The 14,888-nt window shown below is 33.6% G+C and overlaps 1 protein-coding gene across 3 annotated transcripts in view; it reads right to left on the bottom strand.

Moving 5' to 3' along the window:
• The window catches only part of LOC138333303 (neuronal acetylcholine receptor subunit alpha-9-like), a 66,807-nt gene that overhangs the window by 19,286 nt on the left and 32,633 nt on the right, over positions 1 to 14,888 (bottom strand). For 2 of the 3 annotated variants that reach the window (XM_069281594.1, XM_069281593.1), the window contains exon 2: positions 4,312 to 4,451. In XM_069281594.1, coding sequence (XP_069137695.1) covers positions 4,312 to 4,381 — 70 coding nt within the window. In that variant the 5' untranslated portion in view covers positions 4,382 to 4,451. Of the gene's footprint in view, positions 1 to 4,311; positions 4,452 to 14,888 lie in introns of those variants that run through there. The other variant, XM_069281595.1, reaches the window with a different exon arrangement.

The raw sequence follows: 14,888 nt of genomic DNA, 5'->3' as shown, positions 1-14,888 counted from the left end.
GTTATTTAACGTAGTAAAATAAAGTTTCCATCACTCATCATGAACGATAGATGTTGAGTATCCAATTAAGAGATGGACAGCGATTTAGGACATGAAAAATGTTTATTATGATTATTATTGTTTACAAAATCATACGAATGAAATATACCCTCATCATATTCATTCTAAAATATTTGGAAAATCCTAACAATAATTATATAATGATTACTTCGCCTCGAAGTATTGGTCGATACACGCGGCATTGGTTATCTAGCAAGTCAAGACATTTTAGGCAGCATATCTATCAAAAAGATAATGAAATAACAATAATTATGATGCGTCTGATGACTAATAAACAACTGAAATATATAAACAATCAATCTTGGGCTCCATTTGTGCTCCTGACCTTAAAATATTTGATGGGAACTCAATGACCGTTTTGAACGCATTTCAATAAAACCAGTCTCATTGCACTATCTATTGTTTACTGACCGTAACATTGTTCCCCTGGGACAGCGATATCGAACTCGACTCCAAAACAAAAGAAGCTTGATAAACAGGTCGCTACGGTGATTAAGCATTTCTGATACCAAAACGAGCTCTAACATTGTTTAGGAGGAGACGGAAGACTAGAATAGACGTTCTGGCTGTTGTTTTTAATGCAGGCTCTTTCTCTGACGCACTAGCACTTTATCAATATAATGTCGATTGCTTTCTTTGTATCAGATGTCTTGTTTGGCGATGTAGTTGTCGATGAGGTCCGGCTTGATGGACATATCAGTAGTCAGCCTGTCACAGACAACACGCCCAATGTAACACAGGATACTTTAAGTAGTAGTTTGGATTGATTTCCCCTCAAAATTCTGTTTCGATTCACTTTCTCTTTTGATGCAGCCGTATAATATTCATGCGCCATAATGACCTTTATTACGCAAGGTCAGATCTATTCTTCTAAGAATCGCCAAGTTTTTTTTATTTTTTTGTTTTTTTTTTATTTTTCTTACACGAATGTCTCAAGTGACCTATTCTAATCGCCTTTTGTCCGTCGTCGTCCGTCGTCCGTCGTGCGTCGTGCGTCGTGCGTCGTCCGTCGTATGTCCGTAAACAATTTACATTTTCAACTTCTTCTCCAAAACTGCTGAAGCAATTTCAATGAAATTTTGCACAAACCTTCTAAGGCATAAGGCCAATCAAAATTGTGAATTATATGATCCTCACCCCCCAGGGAGCTATGGGAGGGGCCAAAAGGGGTAAAATTGACTAAAATTTCAAAAATCTTCTTCTCCACTCACAGATGTGATGGAATTAAATACTCTTCATAGATAGAAAGGTCCTAAGGTCCTTTACAAAAATTGTGAATTATATGACCCTGGGGTCTCAGGTTTCCCCCTGGGGAGGGGGTTAAGTTTACTATAGTTTATATAGGGAAAACACATTTTTGAGTATTATTTGATCATTTGTAATAGGAAATGAGTCAAATATTGTCAGAATTATCAGTATGAGATGGCTATTGAATCCTATTAACCAGTTTTCCATGACTGACCCCCAGGGGCCTTAGGGGCGGGGTCAAAAGGGGTCAAATAGGCTCAAACTTTAAAAATCTTCTTCTTAAATACTGGAAATGGTAGAATCACATACTCTTCATAGATGGACAGGTCTTAAGGTGTTTTATGAAAATTGTGAATTATATGACCCTGGGGTCTCACGTTTCCCCCTGGGGAGGGGGTCAAGTTTACTATAGTTTATATAGGGAAAACACATTTATGAGCATATTTTGCTCAATTTTCATAGAAAATGTGTGAAACTTGTTTAGAATTATTAGCCTGAGATAACATTTTATTATCATATATCTATATTGGTCCTGGTCAACCCCCTCGGCGCAGAGGGGTGGGGCCAAAAGGGGCAAATAGGCTCAAACTTTAAAAATCTTCTTCTTAAATACTGGAAATGGTAGAATCTAATACTCTTCATAGATGGACAGGTCTTAAGGTGTTTTATGAAAATTGTGAATTATATGACCCTTGGGTCTCATGTTTCCCCCTGGGGAGGGGGTTAAGTTTACTTTAGTTTATATAGGAAAAACACATTTATGAACATTATTTAGTCATTAAAATAGGAAATTAGTCAATTGTTGTCAGAATTATCCCTATGTGATGGCCATTGAATCTTATCAACAAATTTTCCATGACTGATCCCCAGCGGCCTTAGGGATGGGGCCAAAACGGGTCAAATAGGCTAAAACTTTAAAAATCTTCTTCTGAAATACTGGAACTGGTTGAATCAAATACTCTGTATAGATGGAAAGGTCTTAAAGTCCTTTACAAAAATTGTGAATTATATGACCCTGGGGTCTCAGATTTTCCCCTGGGGAGGGGGTCAAATTTACTATAGTTTTTAAAGGAAAAACACATTTATGAACATTATTTGCCTATTTTTCATAGGAAATTAGTCAATCTGGGTTAGAATTATTAGCCTGAGATAGCATTTTAACATCATATCCATATTGGTCTTGGCCGACCCCCAGGGACCAGAGGGGCGGGGCCAAAAGGGGTCAAAATGGATAACATTTCAAAAATCTTTCTTCTGAATTCACATAATCTTCATAGATTAAAAAGTCAAATTTATAAAATCACTGACTGACTTCAAGGGCCTGATGGGCCAATATATAGTGTTTATATGCATGTCTTTGTTTCATTCTGTATCTGAAATCAGGTGACCGTTAAGGCCCATGGGCCTCTTGTTTTATTTTGTTTTTGTTTTACATTTATGTTCATATAACCTGGACTATATTTTTCAGACATTCAATTTAAAAATTACTATTTGTTATCTTGTCAAAACCATATTAAATTTTTGCCCTATATGGAGCGAACTATAATTTCCATATTGAGCCGATATTGGTCCTTTCCATCATAAAAAACGCAGCTTTCTAGTGATCATATTTTTTTAATCTACTAACGTCTTAATGTGTTTTAAGTAAAACTATTGTTGTTTCGCATGTTTTATTATAATATCACGTAATCATAAGATTGCAGCTTTACACTATAAATAATGCATTTATTGTCTTCATTTATATACTATGTTAGTTTTAAAAGAATATGACTCTTTCATATGTACATATGTAGGATAGAACTATTCCACCCGAGGGTACAGAATTTTGGGTCAGAACCGAGGCTTGCCGAGGTTTCTGACCAAAAATTCTGTACCCGAGGGTGGAATAATTCTATCCTACATAATTTACATATGAAAGAGTTATTTTCTCACATTGCTTGTCGAGTTACTTGCACGAAAGGTGAGGCAGCCATTTTGTGACAAAATCTTAACTTCTTAAATAATTGATCGATTTTAAAAATAAGAACGCCAATCGAAAGAGCTCATCAAAGTTTGGTTTATATTAATAAATATAAACAAGAAATCTTAGGTGAAACGGTTTGAAATGCAAATTAAACAAATGAAATGGTAAATAAATCCCGCAAATCAATCGAAATAGAAGAAAAATGACGTCAACTATGGCTGATAATACGTCATCTGATTGTTCGGCAATTGTGACGTCACAGCTATGTAAGATAGATTTATCTTACATAGCTGTCTTTCATGGGACAACTCTATCTTATATGGCTAGCTATGTGAGAAATAATCATCCACAAAGGAAATATAAATGAAGAAAGCATTTGGTTGAATGCATGTACTTTAAACAATGGTTCATGGGTTGTTGATTACTTTTCACTCTTGTCTTGTTTAGACGCTTTCAATCATATTGATTTTAAAAATGAAAAATAATTTTAGTGATTGGATTTTAAAGACAATCATTTTAAACAGTAGTGAAATTTATTTAAATTATCATGAAAAAAAGTCTTTTTAATTGTTGAAAAAAAAAACTATTTTCGAAAATCATATGATAAAAACAACACGACTGATCAAGCACCAGGAAATACTAACATACACACTGTATATGTTGTGTGTTTCCGGAGCCTTTAATGATTTTTTTGGCGTTGTGCCCCTTGTTAAATGTCTATGAGGAAATGGACCAGCTTCTATGTTGTAATGCTTTTATTTTGTTAGCAGCACAAATTGACCCCGATAACTATCTTATCACAAACAACACAGGGGGCAATCTAAATAGGATATCTTTAAGTTGTTTTCAATGATGTTACAACATTTTAATCGATATTTTGTTCAAAATTAACTTAATGCATACGGTTCCCCAAAGGGAAGATTTCGCTAGTTAAGATCAGAGTCATTCATGTGTTTATGCTTTCCTGAAGCGTTAACTGAATGTTAAAAGTGATCTCGGAAATTTTTCAAAGCCATTTGACAAAAAAGTGTGTGACTTACCGGAAGTGACCTTGAGCGGAACGCACAATAGAAATACACCAATGAAAGCCAAAGTAACGTATAACAGCATCTCCGATAGGTCCGAACGATAAATGACGTCACACTTCTCTCAGCTTGACAACGGAAATTAGCCTGGTTGCCTGAAATATATATAAATTCCATGAGACATTCATTTAACCGAAAAAAATATTTGAGTGAAGTGTAATAGAACAATGTGAATAAGCATTGTAAATTCCATCACATGCACAATTCGACAAGGACATCCATAATGGTACTAACTGTTGTTCTTAATTGAATCACCCTTATACTACCTTGTTGTAAAAATCGCTTTGAATTAACCACACGGTATAGGTATTTCTGGTCTTTCCCAAGTCTCGCCAATAATGTAGAAGGCAAAAGTCATTGCTCCCTTATGGTGACTTAATGGAAAGCCTTTCTAGGGAATTTACTTCGAAATCACTTCGGCTGCGAAAGACCGGGTATTCTTTTTATACATATCACTCGGGAAATAAAGTTGATGTTAATCAGTGTACATGAGTAACTTTCGTGCTAACAATAAATACTAACCGACAAACACCAAATTAAACCCTATTACGATAATTAGAGAACGTCTTTGTAACTATCGGTGTTGTATTCCTTTTGGAGTGGTGTAATGAACATTACTGTTTACTCTATTGCCAACCGTGATCGGAACGAATGATGGGAGAGTATCGGGTCATAGATTTCAGGGCAATGATACAGACTTCACGTGTGGCTAAACAAAGCTACGTAATAATACTCATTAGAATACCAATGTGTAATGATACACCTAACGTTTACTTTCTGCGACTACACATTAGTCTTAACGTTGAGTTCCAGATAAGGTTATACTTAAAACCCCATTACAAAACCAAATCCGTCTGTATTGCCTGTCAGCCGACAAATACTGGTAATATGCAGGTACACAATAACAGACGCATTTGTCACTGGAGAATGAACTGTATAGAAATACCAGTATGGATCTAAATACGTATATGGGTTATTATCGTTCCGATCTTTCAGAGTTACCTCCCTTTGTTTCAGAAAGGGAGGTAACTCTGATAGACCAGAATGGGTTATTATACTCGTATTATTGTATCACTACAGTACTCTTGTTGGATTATAATTAATCATAATGCAGAACATCACCTCAAGGCCTTTTCTGATTTGGAATAAGAATAAATAAGATTGCGGACAAAAAATGTCATTGTAGTCAAGTACACAAGTTCGCAATTTAAACAGCCACCGGCAAGACTTGATGCAAAGGAAAGGAATAAGGACTTGCGTGATGCTACCACAGCCATCCGATATTCCGGCTTAACATTTTACACTGGAATCTAATTACTGTAGTTAGCTTGATTTCACGTCCTCATACCTTATCTTATACTCAGCGCTTGTGCTTGATACAGTTTCGTGGTGATTTATCTTCGCGATTTCCTATAACGAACATTGCGAAATAGCACGCGAAAAAACATGGTTTACTGGAACCCTCTCAAGTCAAAGAGCTTAAGGTATACCAATTTTGACTTAATAGTTCAGAAATGCAAGCTAAACGTGGTACTCTGAAAGGTCTAATTGCTTTATAGTATTAGCAAAGTCCAGTAGGACGTTCACAATAGGACGAGGACGGGAACAGTATTAGTTTTATAGTGCTTACACAGTTCGGATCATTCAACACAGCACCTTTCAATGTCAAACAACACCATCTTAATGTTAACGCAAGTCATGTAATCTAGCGAGATGTGACACTCTGGAAGATTGTAACAATCTACTTGTGCAAGCACATTCTTAAGATCAATGATTATGTGGCACTTAGGACAAATTTAAAACAAAATTTAAAAAGCTAAATCATTCCAGAACAAAAAGAAGAATGTGTTTCCGTGGAATAGTTCCATTTTGTCAAAATTACGTGTAGCTAGTTATTTTCCGATTCAGACTAGGAATGAGAAAATTAAGGTTTAGCGAGTTTAAAATATCGCGATTTGATTATAATGGGATATATAATACATTAATTTTTTATTTTTTTTTGTGGATAAACTTTTCACGACAAAAGCAACATCAAGTTAAATCGTGAAAATATCAATCGTGCAAAAAAAAAAAAAAAAAAAAAAAAAAAAAAAACAACTGTATCGTAATTACCATCAATGAAATATAAAACCCATCCCCCATCCAACAATAATTATTAATTGCAGACGTAAATAAAAATTTCTTTTTAATTTAATGCTAAACCAGCAATTTTCATTTTAGTATAAATTAAACGAAGAAGATATTATGGCCATATCTGATTAGTTTTATGTTATATATATTGGATTGTGGTGGTTATTTCAAGTTCCTAAAGTAAAGCAGCACATACATTTTCCCTGCTCGGAACACCTTATCTTATTAAAAATGACAAATGTATACAAACTCTATTCATTTTATTAACATGACTTTTTTGGCGGGCTCTCATAGCATTTTCGAATTAATTGATTCACATTGTTGAATGCAAAGATGTTATACATTATTACGTTGTTCTTTATCACAGCATTTTGTTTATCTTGCATGCCAAATTTGGATTATATAACGTTTTCTAAATATGCTTTGCAGTAAGGACATTTATAAATTGCCACACAACATTCATACATCAATGCAAAAACTGCAAAGCGCTGGTGAATGAATAGATCTTGCACAGATAATTCATCTGAGCATTGTGTTTTTATGTTACTGTTTTGTTAAATGGTATGACTAACATATTCTTTTTTACATTAAATAGAACTATTTCAAATGAATGTGCTATCCTGAGCGAATTACAAATGCAAGACTTTTTGTGCACATTTTGTTGTTGCGCAACGCAGGAGAGGGGGCTTATGGTTATATGCCGGGACATCTTAACCACTCGGCGACTGCAGTTATGTCAGTACATCTTACATGTATGTTTCATGAGGGAATTTGCATACATACATATTAAAGGCTAATACAGTCTACGTTTTTGAAATTCTGAACACAGTGAATCAAAATGCTATAAAAGATAATAAAACATGACAACACTAATATATTTCCGATATCCCAATGTGTTTACATATTCAGCAAAAAAAGGTCGCTGTTCAGTTTCAAGGAATTATCTGAAGACAAAGTATTGGTAACAGTGAAGCTGATGTGGCAGCCATTACTTCATTTCCTAAGAACTTCAAAGGCGAACAGAACAATCGGCTACCTATTAAACAAACCATAGAGGTTGTTTTCGGCCAAGATAACCTTCTAGAGAGAGGTCTGTACCTTGAAGTTAATTGGAACAGAAACCAATAAGCGCCAAATAATTAAACAGTTCCATTGTATTTGTTAACTATTCTGCACCACCTGATCCCGAACCCCTAACAGTGGGAACTATGTGTTTCGGGTTCTCAATTACTGTATAGGTCTTTATATAAATCAATCACAACGTGTGAAAAAGGTAAACAATCACATTAAATGTATTTCGCACCAAGTTATATAATGATTTAGGATTGAATTATATTTGCTTTATGTAATTGTAACGTATTAGAATTATGCCATTATATAGAGTCTGAAGAATAATGCATATGAAGTAAAGCTCGTTGATACGGTCACAACCGTATATCTGGTTAAAGGGAGATTTAAAGAAATAACATCTTGAAATCAATGGATGCGGTATTGGTATAAGTACATCAAAGAATAAAAGAAATTCCAATAAAATCGAATAATAAAAAGTTTTAAAGATTTTCAATGCAATGATATATATAAACAGCACATAAAAACCTTCATCAGCATTCTGATATGTCAATCAGTACACAAATTTATATACAGATCTTTAAACACGAAGTTCATAGATATGATTGATTGCTTAATGTGATTAAACTTGTTAAACGTCTTCTACATGGTCATCAAGATTAATTTAAGGGTTAAATCAGCATGGGTAAGGTAAGTAATTTAAATCCTGGCGAATTTTTTACAGTTGGTAAAAACGTTCCTTTGTTGTGTGATGTGATTTACCTGCAAAATATACCTTTGATTATAACAGGGATCATAGCCAAGGCCAGGTAGATAAAACAAGCAATATATCTGTTTAAATCTACACAATTCCTACTCTGCTCAATACAAGTAAATTAGAATCGTGATTGATAACTTCGACAGATATTTAACAAAATAGGTTGCACGTTTTGTACAGCATTTATGTATTTGTGTCGCATTAATTTGTGTGAAAAGGTTGATAATGTGCTGTGGTGAATTGTGGCGGTTTACCTGGTAAAGATTAAAATCTATTTATAGTTTGTTTGGACAAAAACATTAAGACAGACGCAATAATCGTCATATAACTGTTGGTATAGGCAAGTGAGAGTGTGTGACAACCAAATACTTAATTTATTTCTTGGAAATGTTGACGTAAGGAAATAAATATGTATTAAATTCTAAATAAAAATGATAAGAATTTATCAGTGGTATAAGCATATCGGAAGTTATTGAAGTGATCTACTTTTAAATCTAAGGAAGGGCATGACTTTGGGATAAGTGATATGTGTTACCCCTCCTTTCTAAATATCAACGTCGTCATCGAATTCATTAAGTTCCAATATTATAAACGCAACTATATGCAAGAGGTTAGAATAAAATATCATTTGTAGATGTTTCTAAAATGTCCATGATGCCTTCATTTAGTGTGGTCGCCGTTGAAGTCATGATTGTTACCAAACGCCAGACAAAGTTCATGACATATTATCATAGGAGTTCGGAAAAACTAGACAAATCACATGGATTTTTTTAGACGTCAGAATGAAATTAGATTTATTTTGTTAAGAACATCAGACCCACCCATGTTATTTTAATTTTTTAAAAACTCTTTTCAATTAAAAGCCCATCTTGATGCCGGGGTTAAATAAAATTTACACGGGCTCCATTCTCATTATTCCGTCTTAACATCAACAAAATAAAAATACATTCCTTATATTTATAGTTTTGCAAACAAATGAATATTATTTTTTCTCTCTCGTCATCGTCAACGAATTCGATTGAACAGCTGATTGTAATCGAGTCATTCATATTTTCCCACCAAAAGTTGGTCATGACTCCACGTTTCCCGCCGCATTGATACGTCAGCGGCTATCCCCGTAACAACAGAATTGCCGCAGGTGTTGTACTATCATTATACACTGATATTGATCATACTAGAATGCATAGTTATGGAGTCCATATCAGTGCAAACTGTAAATATTTCGGGATAAGTGATACGTGATACCCTTCCTTTCTAAATATCAATGTCGTCATCGAATTCATTGAAGTTTCAATATCATTTACGCAATTATATACAAAAGATTAAGATCAAATATCACATATTACCATAATATTATTTGTAGATGCAGTTATAATGAACTTGATGTTTGTAAACATGCCTTCATTTTAGAGTGGTCGCCGTTGAAGTTATGAGTGATACTGAAAGCCAGACGGAAATTCATGACCTGTTCTCGTAAGAGTTCGGAAAAACAAGACTAATCACGTGTTTTTTTAGGCAAAGACGTCAGAATGTCAATTAGCTTTGGTTCGTTAAGACCATCAGACCCATCTATGTTATTTCCATTTTTAAACCTCTTTTCAATTAAAAGCCCATCTTGACGTCAATGTACATGCATTTACATACATGATTTATGCATGATTTACAACAGGACACCCTCCAAAAATGTTTCTAAATCATGAAACATTTCAGGCAGAATGATGTATACATTTTAACTTTAATTCTTTGATTATCATTTACTTCTACTTGAAATAGATAAAACCATCATGCAACTATCGGAAGCAATAAGTCTATCTTAAAAACATTACTTTGAGGAATTTGATCTTTTTTATATCGTCATTTTGCGTTATTTAAAATTCAAACGGATTATAATCAGGCTTTCCTGGCCTCTGGTGAATTGAACAGGGATATCAATGGTATTGTTAGTTATCGGAAAGCTAAGATATTTCTGTTAAACGATAAGTAACAACAATTGTTAGTGGAAGAGTAGGAAAGATATAGACCCAATGTTCTGATTATCTTACGTTACTTTTATACAGCAAACGATTCCTTCTACGTATTTCTAATCATATCACACAGAAATCTCCAATTCGTATGATAAATACTGGGGGGCGTTCTAATCGAATGGGGCTGGGGAATTAGTCGCTAGAGAAAATTTTGAGACGATCATGTTAAGCAAATACCACTTTGGTAGACGAATGATTTACAAATAGAAAGAATATTTAAATATCATCCGTGGTGATAAATATCATAAGGAATGGAATGAATCGAAGGAGAAATATATGAGGAATATGCAGTAACGAACATTAGATATGTGAAGGTTCAGAAAATAGGATAGATTTGTACTGAGTTATTGGTCATCAGGTTTAGATGGCCTTTAATGGTCATTGACGGCGAGTGTCTACAATACAGTCAACCAAAGCCTATCCTTTAGTCGTTTGATCTACCTTAACAGCTGAAGTAATACTCTACCCTGTAGGGCATTAGACTTGTACATGCTGTCCCCATCGGATTGTTCGAAAAAAGCAACTATTTGGGGTATGATTTTTTTCCATTCTTCCTTATTGACTCTTCTTCCTAATGTCTCCCCTGACGAGCGTTCGTCCCCCTGAGGAACGATGTGGGCTCTGTCCCATGGCCGAAACACACCATATTCTATAAAAGTGGTGGTTTCTGCTCCTCCTTAGCTCCCAGCAAAAAGCGAGACGGACGGCTGGTTTGCCTGTGTGCCTTATTTGTTTCTCTGGTGGCATGCTTCAGTGATATAGTAAACGTTTCATTATTACACAATATTCACAAAACCAACGTACTGTAGTCTCTCAAAACATACATGTACTTCACACACGCAATAACATAAAGCGGATGCCGTCCATAAATTGCACTGGTTGTCATTGGGAGGGTTATCTAATTGACCTTATACCTACCAACCAACATTACGATATTCTTCGTTATGACTGAAAAACTGTATGAAGACATGAATCATGCATTTTGATGGCTACCAATATGAAAATATCCACGGGCAAGCTGTTTTATCAAATACGTTTTTTTTTGTTAATGATTATGCTCTCTCTCTGGTATTAATCTAATAAATGGTGTATAAATCGATTTCTCTGTAGGAAACCTAATTTGAATGTTAACTATAATATCATAATTACGGAATTTACAAAAACTCATAATTACATGCAGCTCATGGCAATAAGGGGAGGTAATTTCAGATATTAAAACGGAAAACTTCATACGAGAAGTGTAAAATGAATTTATTTTTCTAATTTAGTTTCCTAAAAATGCTATTAATTTTATATGAACGGGAAAAAACTTAAGTTACATACTAATTTATGGGACCATGCCTTAGCTGAAAAAATATGATATATGGTATAAAAACGTATAGCTTTGTACATTTTAAACACATTATTTATACAAAATATCACAAATAAAATAAGTTCCTAATGAAACAAAAAAAAAAAAAAAAAAAAAAAAAAAACCAACAAGTTGTTATTTTGAAGATCCTTTCAAATTGCATGTTTTTATTTTTCGTATTCAATGTAGACTTGACTGTGGGACTGATTCAAAGGACCGGAAGCTACTTCGACAACGCTCTTAATTTCTTACACAACGATGATCAATGATGACGTGACACCTGATACTTAGTGGCGCCCGCGATACCTCGTGTCGATGGTACCGAACACGAATACATTTTTCTTTATCATTGGCGGACAGTTTTCGATAAGGTAATGGTATGATTGGATAAATATCGGTTAATAAGCCTTTCTGGATAGAAAAACCAACTCTGCAATTGGCATTAACTATTAAACATATCTTAGAGATATTTGCTAATGGAATTCGGGCGTTTTAATACACAGTTAGATATAGATCTTGTACAGCAAACGGAAGGCTAATGTCACGAACGAGAAGAACAACTATGAATCAAAAAACGAAAACAGTTTATCATCAATAATTATTTGTAAATTGACAAATGAATATAACGCAAAAAGGCTGAACACCGGATATGGCCAGCGAGGAGCTGGTAACTTAAGTGTATGTAGAAAAGAGTTTGTTGGTACAAAGGCTATCACGCAATGCTGAATAAGCAACAATTATAGAAAATGAGTTTATAACGAACATAAATATGAATATGAAAACAGTGTTAAATGTTAATCCATATGAGGTCCTTGACGTCACTCGAATTGACATACAATACCCAGAGGTCCCTTACAGGGCTATTGTCCTATATAATTCTGAATGGAATTTAAACTTAAATACATTTATTGAATACATTTGATTTCTCAATTGAACCTTGCATGTACCAAAAACGTGTATATCAGAAAATTTGAATCCTACAATGTAAACAGGAGATATCTTAATTGTTGGTAATTACAAAACGTTTTAAACTCACGATATACCGTCTAAATAAGATATTACAGATTGTGTTTTAAATATAACACCCACGGTGCTTTGCTAAAGAAAAGCTTTCAAATAAATTACCAAATAAACGAGGTATTCTTTGTATTGATACCTTAATAACACTCAAATTAAATATATTTATCACGCGTGGAGTTGTTGAACATTAGGAAAATAATTTGGTTGTTTGTAAAAGTAAAAATAATTATAAACTCTACATTGATACCTGAACTATTTTAATTGTCCATACATTCTCGTATTAAAAATAATGAGTTTGCTGTAAGTTATTTATCAATTAAAGATGCTCCACCGCCGACAGAGCATAACTGATATTCATCTTTTGAACAATAATTTGTGTTTAATCGTGTATATATATGCATAATTAACACAAAAAATAACATAAAATAATTTATTTCGCCTTTGGTGCATGCGCAATCATTACTTCATTCTATATAAGATATAGTGCCAAGGAATTTTTTCGGGATGCAATTATTTATTTTTCATATTTTCAACTTGAAGTAAAATTAGAAGCTCAAATTTTACAATGGTGGTAATGGTGTAAAATAAGTAACTTTTGTTACTGAAGAAAAATACTAAATCGTCTGCTCCTGTTTTTGATAGTGAAAAAATACCATTTGTCAACGGTGGAGCATCTTTAATGTTTCATGCCAAAGAACGACTTTTCAAAATGCTACAGTTTGTTAAATTTGAAATACCATATTCAATAGGAAACAAGCAGATTAAGTCACTTCCGTGCAAACCAAATATCCACATGTCATTGCAAAATATATACATATATTCATTATTTCATTTCTTCAATAGGCTTAAACGCCTATGTGGAAATCAAATGTGTATACAAAACAGATATTTTAAGAAATATGGAATTAACTTTAATAATTTTTTTACATTACATTATAAAGCTCAAAGAATTGATAACAAAAATTAAAATCAGCGAAAGGATACACGAATTAAAATATATCAATTATCAAACAATATTGAAATTATTATTTCATTAGCTCTGTGAACAAATATGTAATTAATATACTAGTATTTGTCATAAGTGCATTTTTTCTATTAATTAAAGTAAGCAAACTCAGCACTCTTTCGCACGAACAAATATAATATACCTTTGATATAATCTAAAGCAATGTTATCTTTAATTCAGTGTGTTTGCACCAAAAACAAGTGTAGAAAGCAATTGAAAGCAATTTCGAATGTGAATGGCTCCAAATTTGAAATCGTACAAAAGGTACAAGCTAATGTCAAGGTTAGTTTTAAATCAAATCGTCAAAACTAATCACGTTCCATTCAGCGGAATAATGGATTATGTGGGGGTTTTCTGACGATCCCATGCCAATTGAATTAACACAGATCAGATTAAACCTTAAATCTATTCTTAATATACCTCAAGTAAATGATACTGGGGTTCATCAAAAAGATAATTCGCCAGTCCTTCCAGTACAAAAAATTGTATCTCTAGATCAAAACTATCAGTTACCAGCCGGGATTTAAAAAATAAGTTTAATGCAGGTAAATGGTGATGATTTGTCCTTCATTATAGGTAATTGCAATGCCATCTCTGATTTTTCCATTAGCCTATAAATTCAGGTATATGTAAACTGAAGAATTGTGTATTACAAGGTTTAAGGTCATTTGTTGTCTTGTCCTATACTTTAGCAGATATCTTAGTCGATACTATCTTAAATGTTTTGATCTTGTATTTTAAAAGAAGATTAAGAGACCACTGAATGGTTGATATCAACTTAATCTCAACCACGTCACTACATACATCTGGCGCCGATAAAAACGCTGATCATGCCTACCTTTGCTTGCCTTTTATTAAGATAGATAAATAAACACATTTAAGAAATAGAAACATTGACGTTAAAACCAGTGATTTTTCAGGAATTACATTGCTACATCAATCAATATTGAAAAAAATCTACCATTATCGCTGGTTAAAAAGACAACCCTTGATTGTCATGAGAGAAGTAAGGGTTGTTGTTACATTAATTACACCACCATACATCGTATTTGCGTATCACTAGCACAGGTAAAAATAACGATAAAACACATAAATTATAACAGATATACCACTTTGATAATCCTTAGTAACCATTTATGTCATATTTGACTTATTATTCGTAAGTGATAGTTATTT

Source organism: Argopecten irradians, chromosome 10 (genome assembly GCF_041381155.1).
Source record: "Argopecten irradians isolate NY chromosome 10, Ai_NY, whole genome shotgun sequence".
Classification (NCBI taxonomy): Eukaryota; Metazoa; Mollusca; class Bivalvia; order Pectinida; family Pectinidae; genus Argopecten; species Argopecten irradians.
Note: the sequence above shows the minus strand (reverse complement) of the source record. Positions and strands in the feature narration are given on the sequence as shown.